The sequence below is a fragment of the Labrus bergylta genome, chromosome 11 (genome assembly GCF_963930695.1).
Source record: "Labrus bergylta chromosome 11, fLabBer1.1, whole genome shotgun sequence".
In the NCBI taxonomy this organism is placed as follows: domain Eukaryota; kingdom Metazoa; phylum Chordata; class Actinopteri; order Labriformes; family Labridae; genus Labrus; species Labrus bergylta.
This window is the reverse complement of record NC_089205.1, coordinates 8,348,536-8,365,454: the sequence shown is the minus strand read 5'-3', so window position 1 is coordinate 8,365,454 and position 16,919 is coordinate 8,348,536. Positions and strand designations below refer to the sequence as shown.

At 44.2% G+C, this 16,919-nt stretch overlaps 2 protein-coding genes across 2 annotated transcripts; one reads left to right on the top strand and one right to left on the bottom strand.

Moving 5' to 3' along the window:
* The first annotated feature begins 57 nt into the window (after positions 1–57).
* On the top strand, positions 58–7,074 carry LOC109991906 (inositol-tetrakisphosphate 1-kinase). Its single transcript, XM_020644336.3, has 10 exons — positions 58–345; positions 708–732; positions 2,974–3,096; positions 3,215–3,332; positions 4,136–4,237; positions 4,361–4,401; positions 4,551–4,716; positions 4,863–4,930; positions 5,794–5,956; positions 6,038–7,074. Exons 1-10 carry the CDS (start codon positions 131–133, stop codon positions 6,169–6,171), a joined length of 1,155 nt encoding a protein of 384 aa, XP_020499992.1. The 5' UTR covers positions 58–130; the 3' UTR covers positions 6,172–7,074.
* Positions 6,545–15,842, bottom strand: LOC109991905 (uncharacterized). The gene is made up of 6 exons (XM_020644335.3): positions 15,590–15,842; positions 10,822–10,862; positions 10,653–10,722; positions 9,937–10,002; positions 8,888–9,852; positions 6,545–8,263 (listed from the first exon to the last, which is right to left on the bottom strand). Exons 1-6 carry the CDS (start codon positions 15,633–15,635, stop codon positions 8,195–8,197), a joined length of 1,257 nt encoding a protein of 418 aa, XP_020499991.1. The 5' UTR covers positions 15,636–15,842; the 3' UTR covers positions 6,545–8,194.
* Between the last annotated feature and the right edge of the window lie 1,077 nt (positions 15,843–16,919).

Genomic DNA, 16,919 nt, shown 5'->3' with positions numbered 1-16,919 from the left:
CGGCAATAAGGAAGTGGAGTGACTTTACCAGTCGGACTTGCCCTCTCTCTCTTTATCTCCACCTGTAGTCGAAAAGTGGTCAAAAACTCCGAAAGGGGCGAGGACTGTCACGGACAAACTTCAGAGGGGGATGAGGAGGAGGAGGAGGAGGAGGAGGAGGGTTAGATGGAGGGAAGTGGACGAGGCACAGACTGACACAGCCCCCCTCTCCGACTGTCTCTGGTGTCATTCGGCTGCTGGTGGCCCCTACACTCACAGCCTAATGTCAGGCCGCAGGGTGGGCTTCTGTCTCAGCGAGAAGAAACGCCGGAGGATGAACCTGGACGCGTTTAGAGAATTCTGTGCGTAAGTTGTTGCCGATGGTTGTCTGTGTAATTCATACCTATCTCTATCTCTTGATTTGTGTGGTGGGTGTATCTTGCATCAGCGGAGTGCCCCTATAGGCTCTCACAGGGGCCCTTACTTAGTATTTAGTGGATGGGGCCCCATGGCAAAGGAGGAATGTTTTTTGACTTAAATGTAGAACAAATTCCTCCAGCGAGGGATCGTGTAACAATGAATTATTAGGACCTATAAGTACAGGTGAGTATGCAGCTGTGTTCTTCTTTTTCAACAGCCTTAGTCATTGTCAGCCTTGTTTTGCAATCAGGTGACTGTTGTGAAATAATCTGCTTAAATAAATAAACATTTCAGTGTTTTTCCTGCAGGGGGCATGGAGTGGAAGTGGTGGAGGTATGTGTTTTTATTCACTTGTACATAAATAATAACAACCACTAAGAGTTGTACTGAAAGGACGGAGACATGCAGAAAGTGTTGGGTTAAAAGTGAGGAAACATAAATAGCAGGTGGAGCATTACACACAGGCCTATGTGTCATGTGCAGATGTCCACGACAGGTAATCCATCCATGTCACAGCCACCTGCAGCCCCCTCCTAAAAACTCAGAGAGAAATGGCTGCCTGGCTGTAACTGAAGCGATATTTCACAGCATGTAAATATCAGTACAGGGGCAGGAGGAAACCTTTTTTTTTTGGTACACAGATCAATAAAGAATTAGCCTTTCAGTGCATTTCACTTGACATTACATCTTAAACAGTGGGCACAAATCAGCACGGATGCTTCAGAAGCAATCAGGAATGACTTATAAGCTATTAACAGAGAGACAAAGTGTTTTTTAAGATGACATTATGTTATGTGTTGTCTTGCTGTAAGTTGACTCCTTCAACATCTTTTGGCAGCCGGCTGCTCTCCTCTTTTTCCAGGACTGCATACTGACACTGAATCCTGTAAAGATACGCAGTACTGGACCGTAGTGGTGGACGATATAACGATCTTAGATCGTGAAGGATTTTAACGTGCTGACGATCTGCCAAAGCAGAGAGATCGTAGAACCGGGCTAATGTGTTTATTCTATCATGCTGCAGTTTATGCTCCGACACAGACACGTCTCACCCCTCCTTTTTTGCTCCACAGCGGTAATAACGAAACTTAAAAGTAAAGTCCGCTAAAACAACTCCATCTCGGTTATATGCAACTGTTCTGATATTTTTCCAAACCGAAACGCTGTGAGCAACAGTTAACTTATCTGCATAGTTTAGTGTGCACAGTTAAGATTAGTCTACATCTCAGATAGCGACACAGAGAGACGTTAACAGTCAGAGACAGACATATGGGGCGCCGATTGTAAAGTTGCGCACACTACAAATAACAACAACATTTCTCCACATTTAGCCCTAAAAAATCACTTTTTATTCACATTTAGAGAAATATTTGTGAACTTTGTCTTATTTACTTTCGTGACTAAAAATGTAAGATAATTTCATTGGCAAATATAAATGTAATAGCTGGATATGATATTTTTCCCATATCGCCCACCTCTACTGGACCGTACCGGCCTACTTTCACCCCCTAGGGTTGCGATGTTAAATTAAGTGTTCAGACGGGCAAACTGTAACTGTAACAAACACTGGAGGGCTTACACCTGGGTGTTTGTCATATCAGACAAACTGAAATGTGTCAATTGAATAGCAAAGTCTTTCCTCTCTTATTTATACCAGTTTGAGTCCCGGGAGCTATTACATGTAAAACGTCTGTGAGGGTTCGGGACTAAGTGCTGTTGGTTTAACACCAGGGTCTTCCTGCTATTAGTAGAAACAAGTCTATATCAAGAGAGGACGGTGTTACAACTGACTTCATGGAGAATATTTTTATATTCTGAGCATGACATTGTTGACAATTTGAAGCAGTTTTTGTGGCTAACTGATGATTTCTACATTGATGAGCTTTAATTTATATCCTTCCCTTGGACTAAATGCAGACAGTATACTATAGTGTCTTTATTTTTGCACATCATTTATATCAAAGAGGACATATTATCCCCCTTTCCATCTTTTCAAACAGTCTCCTGTGGTCTAAATGAAACATCTGTGCTGTGCTTTGGTGAAAATATAACATGAATCAAGCACCAGAGGAGGTTTGTGACCCTGTATAAACCAGCTCTCTCAGAACGCTCCGTTTTGGTGTGTGTGTCTCTTTAAATGCAGTGAGCCCCCCCTGAGTTTTCCCGGTAGACATCACTCCTCTATAGCGAGAATAAAAATGGCGGACCTGCACAAAAGTTTTTCTCTAGGCTGGGGGTGGAGTCCATGGGTGGAGATACCAGGGGAGGGGAGGGGATTTATTTTTTCCAGAATCCCACTGTGACATCACAAGGAGAACACTTTTGAAACTGAGCATTTTTCTCTGTGTTGTAAGACTTATGCAGAGCACAAACAAAGGACTGAATGGGTTTATTTCACATTTTGTGGGTCAGTAGATACTCAGGTTACTCAAGTTTATGTTCAAAAACACTGTACAAGTGGATTTTTCATAATATGACCCCTTTGACTCCCAAATAATACCCATGCATGGATAAGTATTTTGGTACAACACGATCCTCTACATGGTTGTAAACATGTTTTTCTCCCTTTGTCAGATTGACCTCACCCAGCCGCTGGCGCCTCAGGGACCCTTCGACATCATCGTTCACAAGCTTTCTGATGTCATCGTGGAGGCTGAGTGTAGCAGCAAATCACAGCAGCTCCTGACCAACTTCCAGGTAACGCTGCTTTCTGTCTGTGCCAAACATCCTACCGGCACATTAGACTGTATTTATTTTATGATGATAAATACAACAAGTACTGAGTGTAGATCATTTCTCCTTCTGTCTTTTACAGACGTATGTGTCAGCTCATCCCACTACAGTCCTCCTGGACCCCCTTCTTGCCATGACCCGGCTTCTAGACCGCTTTGCCTCCTATCAGATCATGACCAAGCTACGTAATTCACTCCGAGGTAAATACTGTATATTATTGTTTACTGTTTTTTTGGAGTTCCTGAGCTCCCTTGTGTCGTAGGTTCATCTGGATTGTTGCTGAAGACTCTTTATATCTCTCTTTCTGCAAGCCCAGCAGCAGATGGCTGTTCTACACCGAGTTGTGCTATAGAGATTTAAAGGAATTTTTCCTAGACCCTTTTACTCGCTAAAGGTTGGCATAGCTGTGCTCATTGTTGTTGCCAATTTGCTGTGTGTCACAGTGTGTGTCTGTGTGATAAACATTGCTTCAGCTGCTACATCACCTACACACCTGTGCACAGGTTGTATAATCACAGCACCAGGCAGAGGGATAAGGGAGTCACAGGTGAATGGGAACGGGTGATCAGGAATCCACACAGCACCGTGTATTGCTCCAGACCCATTATTTATGGTTTCCATAAATAATGTAGCACAAAGTGCAGTCTGGACCTGCTTTTGTCTTGAGATATCATTTGTTATGAATTGGCGCTAGACACTTAAAGATCGATTGATACTCTGAGCTGCCCGGTGGTGCAGTGATAAGTAAGGTCGTCATACAGCGAGGTTCAAATCCCTGTCTGAGGAGGAGCGTCTCTGTGTGGATGTTTGCATCTTCTCCTCATGCATGTGTTCTCTCCGGGAACTTGGCCTGTAGGTGTGGATGTGAGTATGCCTGGTTGTCTGTCTCTGTATTGACAGGCAACAAGTCCAAGGTGTACTCCGGTACAGCGCTACAACGGCTGGATGATGGATACTGCTTCCTGTATACATTTCCACTTTTTGTTCTATTCTGTCCCTACAGACTGGCGTATCTGCAGTCCTCCTCACCTCGAGATCCACAGCCTCAGTGACCTGTCGTCCATTCAGCAGGCTGTAACGACCCAGGGCCTGAGCTTTCCTCTCAGTCAGTTCATCCTTCTCCTCAACCCTTTAACTCTTATCATTCAATGATACAAACATTTAGGTGAACAAACGTTCCTCCCAGGAGCTCTAAAGAAACACTTAACACTTGTTCTCTGTCGTCCAGTTTGTAAAACCAGAGTGGCACATGGATCCCTTTCCCATGAGGTGAGATGTTTGCTTCAGTTCTACTCGATGTGTGTTATCCCTGTAGGTATCTTCATATGTGTGTTTGTGTGTGTGTGTGTGTGTGTGTGTGTGTGTGTGTGTGTGTGTGTGTGTGTGTGTGTGTGTGTGTGTGTGTGTGTGTATTGCAGATGTCCCTGATCTTCAGCACAGGCAGTCTGGCTGATTTGCATCCTCCCTGTGTGCTCCAGAGCTTCATCAACCACGGAGCTGTCCTGCACAAGGTGTTTGTGGTTGGAGACAGACACTTCTGCGTAGAGAGACCCTCACTCAAGAACTTTCCCTCCGGTCCCTGTGGTCAGTAAGCACCAGATCAAAAGAAATATATATATTTTAGTCCCCTACCTGTCCTCACCTGGACCTGTCATGTTCTTACCTTTCCTGTCTTGTTCTGCTCTGTTCTTCTTAACTCTTTGAGCCGTTCTGCTCTTTCCTTTCTGCAGACAGAGAGACGATCTTCTTCAACAGCCACCAGGTGTCCAAACCAGAGTCCAGCTCTGATCTAACAGAAGTAAGGGGCATTAAACAACTTCTCATATCCTAGTGTCGCCTGAATTCATTTATGTTTATTTTGTAACATGTCACAGAGAGCCAGATAAGATAAGAGGACAATCTCACCTTGTTTAAACCCCGGCATACCTGTTGTTCTGTTGTCATTAAAGGTCACATATTATCGTCCCTTTCTACATGTTTGAATAAGTCTCAGAGGTCACCAAAACATGTATGAAGTTTCTTGTTCTAAATCCACTCTGATCCTGTATTTGACCATGCCTATAAACCCCTCTATTTCAGCCCTGCTCAGAACAGGCTGTTTCTGTGTCTGTACCTTTAAATGTAAATGAGCTGTGTCTGACCACGCCCCCTCTCTGGAAGGGCTTGGGTGTCTCAGGCTTTCTTGCTCCATGTCCTATTGTTAACAATGAGAAGGCAGACTCAGAGGGCAGAACAAACACCTAGCTGTGGGAGTGTCACCCACCTGGGGGAGGGGTTACTGCCCTTTGTGATGTCATGAAGGGAAAATCTCCAAACGGCCTGTTTGAACACACATTTTTTGAAAAGTGGAGCAGGCAAAAGACGGAGAGGGTGGACTTTTCTCATCATTGGGGGGTTTGTAGATGGAATAGGGACACATATTAGTGTTAGAGAAACATGGTGAAGTGGATTGGACAGACTAGGGACACATTAGTGTTGGATGTATAACAGAGACATTTTCTGTTGTCATGTAAAATACTGCATGGCAGAATTTTCTTAACTTTTTCCCTAAAAACTTTAAGCCTAAAAACAGGCTTAACTTGTTGCTAATCTATAAACTTTATTTAAAAAAAGGCTTTAAACATACCTCAACTCTTCCTTTCTTCCTCCTCGCCCTTGAAGCTGGATGAGCAGATGCCGTGCCTGCCCCCTCCCAGCTCTGAGGCTGTGGCCGCCTTGGTCAGAGAGCTCCGAGCTCAGCTCGGCATGGCCCTGTTCGGCGTGGACGTCATCATCAACATACACACACACACCCTCACCGTCATCGATATCAACATCTTCCCAGGTACTGCAGCTATACACACACACACATTTACAGACACAAACACACACACTGATGTTCTGATTCCCGTCTTCTCTCCATCAGGCTATGAAGGAGTGCCCCAGTTCTTCTCCTGTCTGCTCAGCCATATCCAGTCTGTGTTGGACAAACAAACCTACACCGGTCCTCAAGTTACCAACTCTCCTGAGTCAACATCTTCTGCCACCACCGGCCTCTAACTCAGCTCCAGCATCCTGAGGATGTTACCAAGTATTTTCTGTGGGAAGTTTTCTTTAAGTTCCCAGATTGTTCGAGGATAAGATTCTCTCAAAACTTGAAACTTGTTTGTTTTGGCCTTTCGTACACACAAATTGTGTTTTATGTCACTGAAAACGCACCTTTTGGAAAACAGTGAGTTTTTAAAGTTTCCATGTGGACAAAGATGTTTTGGAGAACTTGGAGTGTGTGGACAGGATATTTTTTTATACGGAGGAGGAAAAACCTGATTTAAAAAAATAGGCTCTATGCCGTCATGTGGACTCGACCTAGATGACACTAAAGTTGTTCTGATGTGTTTCTGCACTGACAAACCAAGCAGGTGACACATCACGGTTTAATAGACTTTCCGTTTATTGATTAACAGGTAGCATAGAAGAAGATACAGCAGGCACAAAATACAGCACTCTGATTGGCCAGTAATATTACAAATGGTGTTGTTATCCTGTTGTTTGAAATGTCCTCTGTGCCGCCCCCTCCCCCGACATTTTCAACATCGTTCTTGCTGGTTTGTTAGGAACACATTTTTCACACTTCTAAAAAAAGAAAGCTCTTAATTTTTTTATATTTTCCAAAGCTTTAGAGTACAATGTGCTCCTCGGTGATGACTGATTACGTGTGATTATTACTTCCTGTTTACATCAGCTGACTGGATATGTCGCCAGCGTTCAAATACTTTCAAGTAGTTTGGTAAATCTTGGCTGTGTAGAAAAAAGAGACTATACCTGTTACGAGTACATTATGATGCAAGTTGCTTACATATTAAAATACATTAAGTTATTCAGTATTTGGCTAATGATTGCATTCACGTGTGCTGTAGCCTTTATCGTGTTATTGCATTAAATTGGCCTCCATTTGTAACCCTGTTTACCCTGCATTGTTTGCATTTCTACTCAGTGTCCTCTTGGGGGCGCTGTTGCTTAATATTTCCAATGACCTTGGCTTACAGACCGTGATATCTTACATTTACAAAAATTACACAACGGCCATGAAAAGTGAGACGTAACAACACTGAGTATTTATCAACGTTACCCAAAAAAGACAACAGAATGGCTTTAGTGTCTCCCTCTCCCCTCGACTCCTCCTTGGCTTGTTAAGATAAGAGTGCAAAGCTCGCTGAGAACCCGGAGTGACACTTTTAGACCTTTAAGCTCTAAGTACATCACACCCTGTCGTCACCGCACGCTTAAAGACGTTCCTCAACATCTCTCTCAAGTGTCGGCGTGCGGCATTTATCGTCGTCTGTTTTTGCTCGTGTCACCCTGGTTCTTCTCAAACAGTCTGGATTTAACAGTGCGTGAGCCAAATGAAACACAATCCTTTTGTTTCTACCCTATCGTCAAAGAAACGGAGTAAATAATGACTGACTCCTGTGTAGAAATATCAGTAGTAGGCCTACATATCATCATAACAGTCAGCAGGAACCGCCTACACAGAGTTATCAGTTATTGCACAAAATACACAATGAAACACACATTTAGTTCTAGCGGAGAATCTGTGTTTCCCCGTTAAGAATACACCTTCAATGTTTGTAGGCTACCTGCAGAGAAAAGAAGCACTGGTAGTCATGACGACGGTGTATGTGTGTGTATGTTGCTGAATGCTTTACAATCCATGGCGGTTTACAACAACGAGTACAATCACCTGTCTACCTTACAAACAGTGCTCACAGGGACTGAGACAAACCAGTACCTCGGGTGTACACGGACACAAAAGACCTTTAAGAATCCACCGGAGAAAAATGTGTCTCCTTTTCCTCAACACTCAGGTGGCTTCAGATGAGCATTGCGGAAAAGGTGAAATCTTTCTCCGGGGCAGGAAGTGTACAGGTTCTACTAATGTTTCTACTAAAGACATTTCTCTCAGTGCTGAAGGGATTTAAAGGCTGGTAAATGTGTGAGCTGAATGTGTGACTGTGAATGCAACAAAGGGTTTAGTCTGACAGCTGTGTGTGTGTGTGTGTGTGTGTGTGTGTGTGTGTGTGTCTCATCCTCGGCGAAGCTCCCTCAGCTCTGCAGCAACTTTGCGCAGCTCTGCTTCAATCTCCAGCAGCTCCTGTGGGAAGAAAAACAAATAAATATATATAGGCTATAACAGAAACTCCAGATTCAAGATTCAGTTTATAATATACAGTCGAATTCAAGTCTTATTAGGGTCAGTTCTGTCTCCAAAAAACAAGATTAAGGGTGCACTTACACTAGGCCCGGTTGTCCTGTACCGTGCTGAAGCATGATTCCCCCCTCCATTCCCCCGCTGGCCTGCACTCACACTGCTCCAGGACTAACCGGGCCGATTAACTTCCTCAACATCGTAATACAACACATGTATGGCTTTACGTGACCATGAAGCGAGCTAAGAGTCCGCATCCGCACACAACACGGCGAACATGACAGCTACTTTACTGACTTTGTGTCTTATTTTGCGTAATTATAGTCAGATGCAGCCAGAACACACATCGGGATTCCCTACTTTTCTTTTTTTGCCACACAGTCAACAGGATGATGTTTAATTTACTGGACTCCTTTCTGCTGATGGCACAGTCCGAAAGAGTCAATGATCTGGACTGGGTCTGTAGCCGGTCTGCTATTCAGAGCAGCTGTATGCTACCTCGACCAATCAGAATTGAATACCGGACAAAGTATAATAAAAGATGTTTTATTATACTAACACATGACTTACCTCGCCTTCATCTTCTTCAGCTTCTCCCTGCTCACCGTCCTCCTCGTCCTGCCCATCCTCTCTGACATATTCATCTTCGTCCTCCTCGTCCTCCTCTTCCTCATCCTTCAACCTCTCCCGCTCGAACTGCCGCGTGGCTTCATCGCTCGCTTTCTCCATCACTCTCTTCTGCTGTGGCAGCTTCACCTCCCCGGCATCCTCCTTCGTCTTGACGTCGTTCTCAGTTTTCTGCCCCGCCTCCTTCTCTTCTTCTCCCTCCTTCTTCCCGCTGTTCTCCTCCGCCGTCCTGTCACCCACGCCGCCCTCTTTCTTCACATCCTGCGTCTCCTGCTCGTCCTCCTGCACCTGTTTCATCTTCCTGACGAGTTCTTCCAGCTCCTCCTGCTTCTCCTTCTTCTTCCTCTCCTGCTCCGGCTGGCTTTTGCTGTCCTGCTCTTTGAGCAGCTCATTGAGCTCCTTCTCCACCTTTTCTTTCTCTACCATCAGCTCCACCTCACTCTTCCTCCTCTCCTCCATCCTCTGTTTCTCCAAGTCCACCGTTGTTTCTGCTTCCTTCTCTTCGTCCTCCTTTTTCTTCATCTCCTCCTTCTGCTCATCTCCAGCGCCTTTGTGGCTGTCCCTCTCCTTCACCGCCTCGTATCGTTTCTTCTTCAGCTCTTTCAGCAGTTCTTTCAGCTCTTCATCATTCCTCTCCTCCTTTCCTTTCTTAGTGATCTCTTCGGCTAGCAGCTCCTCCAGCTCCTTGGCTCTCTCCTCCTCAGTGTCCCTCCCTTTGTCCTCACTCTGTTTCTCCTCCTTCGTCTTCTCCTTGGTGTCATCTTCTTCCGTCTTCACTTCTTTCTTTTCATCAGTCTTTTGTGCGAGGTCGGTCACGTCTCTCTCCTCCTTCCCTTCCTCATCTCCACCCTCAAAGTCGCCCTCGTCTTCAGCCAGGTTGTACTCGTCGTCTTGTTCCTCTTCTCTCTCTGTAATAGATTCCAGAAGTCAGCACTGTGTGATGTTAAAATACATCCAAACATGACGGGAAAACATCCATTTTCTCCGCTTACCATCACCAGCTAGCTTCTGCAGCTCCCTGAGCAGACCCTGATGTCTTTGCACTTCATCAAGTTCCTCTGCAAAAGAAACAATTACTTAAAAACAAACAGAAAAACAAAGCCAATCAATGCTCTTAACATGATGAAAGCAGCACATAACAATGATGGATCAAAAAGCACTCAGGTTGCGATTCTTTAAAAGGTAGGGTTGGTCATTTTCTGTCTTTAGGTCCTGACAGAAATGAATAACCCCTCTGAAAAAGAAACAAAGAAAATCCATCATCTGTAGCAGTTGTAAACCTGTAAAAACTTCAACCAATGTCTGCCACGAGGTACCAATCTGATGAACCAATCAGACACCTCCCTGTCTCCCTGCTCGCTCTCTACCCCGTCTCTGATGATGGAGTTTATACTGTGAGTTTATTTACCACTAAATGAGACATGGGACGACGTAGATTCTGCTTCTGGAGCAACGGTGCTCGTGCATGTAAGTGAGGGGGCGTGGCTTTTGAGGGAGCATAGAGGGGAGGGGTGTGGGTGCAGACAGAGCACTGAGGGAATGCTACTTTCAAAATCATGCTAGTTTTCGAAAAGTGACCAACCCTGCCTTTAATAATTAACTGTTTTTCATTATATTTAAATTCATAGTGGTTCATACATTGAATAATTCTTTGTCTCAACATTCAAATATTGAGAAAACAACAAGATAAGATAATCAGATGTGTCACCTGCAAGCTGTGGGCCGCACTCATGATGTGACCCGTCGTCATTCAACGTCTCCTGAATAATACATTCAACCTGAAGACAAAGTCAGAAAACACACACGCACAGTTACTGGTAGAGCAAAGATATGTGATTTACTGAGTGATGAGGGAAATGAAAGGACGTCGTTCTGACCTTTGCATCATCAAGGGGTGAGGTTACCGGCCGGCTTCCCACTGAAAAACACAAAACAGAAATGAATGAGGACGGGAACGCTGATCTACATATCGTGGTGATTCTAAGACAGAAATGTTTCACAGTGCAGCAGAGTTTGTGCAGAAGTGGTTTGTGATGCACTGGCATGGGCTGAGCTGCTTCCTCATTAAGGTAAGCACCGTGATAAAGCGACCCAGCAAAGAAGCTTAAACCTCTCTCTCTCTGCAGGAGCCAGATATTCCAAAAGGCTTTAGCTCACAGGTAGTTTCCCACCCAGGCTAAATCAGTCACAGATCAACGCCTGCCAGTAATTCATTAAAGGCACACTTAACAGAGCCATCTGGGCCTTCTTCTCACAGGGATGCACTGAAACTAACAAGAAGCTAAAAGTCCAAATAGATCACGTCCCATGTTGGGCCTGCAGACGCCAACCGTTCCGTTCATTGGTATGAGTTTGGTGCACAGACACAGATAAATGCATCTTCATTTAGCCCTTAGTCTAAAGGTCAGCCGATAATATTTGGGTCACAGTCTCTCTTGGATTAAACATTAATGTTCTCAAAAAAGGTGAATTGAAGGAACTATTTTCTTTATGAGTAACTGAACCCCCGGACTCCTTTTTTCAGCTGAAAGCCTTTGTGTATGGGTATTAATTACCATTGTTGATCAATTTTGAAAGTATTTAAGTTCTACATATACACAAAGGCTGTATGGTGGTGCAGTGATAAGCCTCACAGCGAGGAGGTACTGGTTTGATTAACCCGTCTGACAGGAGCCTCTCTGTGTGGAGTTTGCAGGTTCTCCCCGTGCATGTGTGGGTTCTCTCCGTCTTCGTCCCACAGTCCATAGACATGCTCGTTAGGTTGACTGGTGACTCTAAAATTGCCCGTAGCTGTGTCTGGTTGGCTCTCTATATGTCAGCCCTGTGATTGATTGTCATCCAGTCCAGGGCAGGAACCCTACAAGCAGTATAGATAATGGATGGATAATGTATTAGAAATATGCAAAGTGACTGCCATCTACAGGTTGAAACTATGCTACTGCAATTACATTTTTCTATTGGCTGATCTGGAGGCATTTTGCGTACGTGCGTCAAAGCCAATAAATACAGAGGCTATACTGTACTGTCCTCGCTGCAGCGGCCGTGAGCCCGAATCCGGCCTCGGCCCTTTGCTGCATGTCGCCCCCCAACTCTCTCATCCTAACATTTCCTTTCTCTCTTCAGCTGTCCTATCCAAACATAGCCAAAAATTACCCAAAAAAGTCAACCGACTCAGCAAACTGCAGGGAGTCAAGTGTGTTGAGAGAATTGCGCGGTTGATTATACCTGAAATCTATGTGGCTTGCTGTGAAATATGCCGTTTGAAAAGTGCTCAAATGAGGCTATTTGCACCAATCAGAGACGTCCCCCATCCTCTCCTGGACCCTCACTGTCCTCTGCATCAGCTGTCTCAGCACTCGCTGCCTGTGCTAGCAGTTCAAACTGATGCGGCTCTGGACCGCCGTGGTCTTGGTCTACAGGAGACTCTGGAGGAGAGAATTCCACGACTTCAAACCACATTCTGTCACTCAAGTGTCTTTGCAGCAGGTTGTTTCTCATAGCTAAATAACCTAGCTAAAATTGCTAATCAATTTATGTGTGTGTGTGTCACATAGATGTTGTGGCTGATGGTAATGCCCCATCCCCTTACTTCCCCTCCCCCAGCACTGTCCATGAAGACATTTCTAAATTCCAGGGTAGATGCACTTTAGCCGAGACTCCGGGGGTTTAGTTACCCTTTACCGTTTAGTGTTTGCTTTGGTTGTCTGTACTTGATGTCAACTACAACAGTTGGATCCCAAATTGACTAAATCAACAACTATTGAACACTCAGAGATCGTTCACACTTGTCATCGACGTGACACATGTGGGTCTGTGTCAGCTCACAGCAACATCAGTACAGATCAGGATCAATCGGCCTAATTGATTCCGTGGCCTCTGCTGGACCCCCTTGCAGACACGTGAGCTGCCCACTGTCTAGCTCTGCAGGCATTAGGCAAGTTTATTTATACAGCACATTTCAGCACCAAGGACATTCAGAGTGTTTCAAACAAGACATCAAGACAAAGGAGAACAAGAGATGTTACAAAAAGGGCTTTTAAAATCACCAAAACAAACTATTAACAATCGGAGAGAAGATAAAATAAATAACAGTGGAGCCAGCGGGGAGCGCAGCGCTGTGTGTGTGTGTGAAGCAAAGTGGGTTTGAGAAATTCTGCGTTAAAGTTGACAATAACTACAAACTAGAGCATTTTTTTATTTTAGATATTAAGATATATTTTGGGGATTTTAATGTAGAGATAGGTCAGTGGATAGAGCTGGAAATCAAGGGGTGAGAGAGTAGGGAATGACATGGAGGAAAGGAGCCACAGTTGGGATTTGAACCCGGGTGGCCACCTGAGGTACCACAGGCTCCATACATGGGGCGCGCACACTAACCACTGCGCCACCAGCGCCCCAACAAACTAGAGCTTTGGTAATCTCTCAGTGAGTGCTTTCACACTATCACAAAACTCGTTAAGTTTTCAGAGTGATCTGCGTGTGTGAACGCAAACATCAGAATTTTTCCTGCAGAAAGTCAGAGTGAGCTGATGTGAGAACACAGGAGGATATAATCAGGAGAATTCACCTCGAGCTGGGGGGGTGGGGATGAAGCTAGTTGCCTGCGATCTGTGCACGACCATAGACTGTCTGCATGCGCCCGGTACGATCTCCATGCATGTTATTAAACTGCTGCACTATGTTTTCTGTTCTGCAGTTTGTTCTTTAGTTCATATTGTGATTCTGAGCGTTGATGTAAAGACAAATATTCTAATCATGGCGTCGTATAGCGGACTCGTCCAACACTTCAGCATCAGTCTTTTTTTACATCACGTCTTGCCTCTCAGAAGCTTCATCTGAGACACAAAGGCATTCTCTTATGGGGGAAAAACGAGTTTATAATTTTACTCCACCTCGTTATTGAAACTGATGCTGCAGTTTCATGGTGTGGTACAGCAGCTAAGACTGCAACATCTTAACAATTCTTAATACGGTGGAGAACGGATACAAGCGCTTGGTCATGAAACGACTTCACTTTAAGAAAACCGTGCAGCAATTTTAGAAACGCTGCAAATTCTAAAGCAGATGCAAACGTCCAAAACAAATGCAACAGCAAAAAGCTGCAACAAACATGCTGAGTGCAGGAAGAATCATTAAACCACTGAAACATTTTTACAGAAAGAGAAACTATTTTTTTAGATGTAAACATACTCAGATAATGCTTTGTTGAAATGTATTTGACAAATAATTGCAGCTGAAAGACCATTTAACACAGAAACGCTGGATTAAAACCGAGAAAATGTATTTTTATTTCATGAGGACTTTAAAGGCAGGGTTGGTAATTTTCGAAAACTAGCATTCCCTCAGTGCCCCGTCTGCACCCACCCCTCCCCTCTGTGCTCCCTCTAAAGCCACGCCCCCTCACTTACGTGCACGTTAGTCCAGAAGCGGACCTCAGCTCATGCTTTGAGTGTGGGCTTGTGCATGCATCAGTAAGAGAACGAGCAGGGAGACATGGAGGCGTCTGATTGGTTCATCAGATTGGTACCTCGTGGCAGACATTGGTTGAAGTTTTTACAGACTTACAAACTGCTACAGATGACATATTTTCTTTGTTCCGTTTTCAGAGCACATGAGTTATTCATTTCTGTCAGGACCTAAAGACAATTTGAACCAAAATCTTAAAAAGTGGATCTGGAGGAAATAACCAACCTTGCCTTTAATGTTAGTTGTGTCAGCTGCTGTACTTTAACCCTTTAACAGTTTATAGTCAGCTCTATGTAAGTTCTATATGTAGGTTACCCTGTGACACTGCTTAACATTGAACACTGCAGACTAATAAAAGCGTTTCATACACACATCTGTGTGGGTGGAAGATTCTCTCTCAATCACACACCTATTTTAATTAATTAACATGTGCTAATAGCATGGGCGGCTGTGGCTCATTTGGTAGAGTCATCTCTCTCACCTGGAAGGCCGAGGGTTCGATCCCCAGCTCCTGCAGCAACATGTCTGATGTGCCCTTGGGCAACCCTGAATTGCTCCCACTGCTTTGTCGTCTGCGTATTAATGTATGTGAATGTGAATGAATGGGCGTGACCTGCGGTGTGAAAGCGCTTCGAGTAGTCAGAAGACTAGAAAATCGCTATACCAGCTCAAGTCCATTTACTATAATAGTGTCACGGGAACGTCACCTCACAGAAAACACACGCACATGTCGCGACTGTTTTCCGCTCACCTGTGCGCCGCTTTAATTCTCATATGCTGTAAAATTAGACAGTTTGAGGTCTGTGTTTAGTCAATGAGCATCTGTTTAAAATCACACCCAGCAAGAGCAGCATCTTCAGCTCAGAAAGGAAAAAGGTGGGCGAATCATGAATTATGTAACGACGCTTTTGTTTAGCCTATTAGTCTAAAGCCCTGCGGCTTTCGCATTAAGTTAACATACGCTTTCAGTTCACTCTGTTGTTCTAACGCCTTTACTTTGCAATGTTTCCCCTTAAAGCGTGTCGGTTAAAGGGGAAAGAAATGGTCTCAGCTGAAGCAGGAGAGTGTGAGAGATGAGGCTGAGCGATCACTCGCATTTTGTATCGTCATGTTGTCACACTGAGCGCTGACAATCTCACCACTGCGGTCTGCAATGAACGACATAATAAACACACTCACCTCCGACAGCAGCCCACAGAAACACTGCGGTGACCAGGTGTCCCATAGGATCCGAAAAGAGAGGCTCCTGCAGGAGATAACCTTGAAATGACGGGGCTGGCTCTTTCCACACAGCCGCTGCGTGAGGTGGAACCGAGGCACCGTGTGTGTGTGTGTGTGTGTGTGTGTGTGTGTGTGTGTGTGTGTACGTGGTGTCAGGTGACCAGATCAGACCCTGTTGGGTGCCAGAGATGTCAGCTTATCGTCCTGTTTTCTCGCTGTGTTAACAAACTGCTACCTGCTGTAGACGAGGCTGCAGAATCTGTCCTCTCTTTTAGATCCCTCCTTAAAAATCACGCTTTTACCTTTTTTGTTGTTGTTGTTGTTTTAGCTCTTTTTATTGTTTCTAAGCCTTTTAGTTTCTGACATTACAAATCTTTGGTCCTCTTGGTCTCAGCTCGTGTGGTTGGGTTCTTGTGTTGCCTGGGTTCCTTTAATGTTTCTTATGATTGATCCCAAGTTTGGTACTTGACATGGGTCTTTTGAGGGGTTCTTATGATTGTTCTAATGATGGTTCTTATAATGGGTCTTATGGTGTTTCTTGTGATGGAGATGGTCCTTAGGACGGTCATTTTTCAGGTCTCATGATGGGTCATGGGGTTCTTTAATGTTATCTGCTATTTTATCTCTTGTGTACTTGTTTTAACGTAAAGCACATTGTGATGTTTATCTGTGAACGTTGCCATACAAATAAACTTATTTACTTGTGATGGTTCTTAGGACAGTCATTTTTTCAGGTCTTATGATGGGTCATGGGGTAATATGATGGTTCTTGTGATGGGTTCCTATGAAGGGTCTTATGGCCGTTCTTATGATGGTTCCTGTGATGGATGGGTTAAATATATTCATATTGGATTCTGGTAATTTTGTTGTTTGTTTTTCTGTGTTTGGGTTCTTTCTCTTTGTTCCATTTATGTTTCTGCTTAATGTCAAAGCAGGTTGTGAACTCGTGATTTAAAAAAGGTGCTATAAACATAAAGTAATTATTAATAATTTTATGTTATTATTTAATGTGCCACAAAGCCTGACCTTTGACCTTCGGCCCATTTGGAGCTCATTAGAAGTGCAAACATTTCAACATAGTGTACTTCTCTGTAATTCCACTTTACCCAAATCCCACCAAATATGCACCGCTGAGATTTGGATTATAACAGCTGTCATTGAATTCACAGGGCCAGTGCTGCAGGATATGAGAAACATTCAATGTGAAAACATTGTTCAATAATATGAAGGGCTTTTCAGAGGGCTTTGATTAAACACAGTTTCTATCGCTATCTGCTGTTTGCAACAC

Coding starts and splice junctions, on each gene's coding strand:
- LOC109991906 (XM_020644336.3), top strand. CDS start 131: ATGAGGAGGAGGAGGAGGAGGAGGAGGAGGGTTAGATGGAGGGAAGTG. Junction 733..2,973: donor ATGGAGTGGAAGTGGTGGAG/GTATGTGTTTTT, acceptor TCCCTTTGTCAG/ATTGACCTCACCCAGCCGCT. Junction 4,402..4,550: donor ATGGATCCCTTTCCCATGAG/GTGAGATGTTTG, acceptor TGTGTATTGCAG/ATGTCCCTGATCTTCAGCAC.
- LOC109991905 (XM_020644335.3), bottom strand. CDS start 15,635: ATGGGACACCTGGTCACCGCAGTGTTTCTGTGGGCTGCTGTCGGAG. Junction 10,863..15,589: donor TCTGTGGGCTGCTGTCGGAG/GTGAGTGTGTTT, acceptor TGTGTTTTTCAG/TGGGAAGCCGGCCGGTAACC. Junction 8,264..8,887: donor CTGAAGAAGATGAAGGCGAG/GTAAGTCATGTG, acceptor TTCTTCCCACAG/GAGCTGCTGGAGATTGAAGC.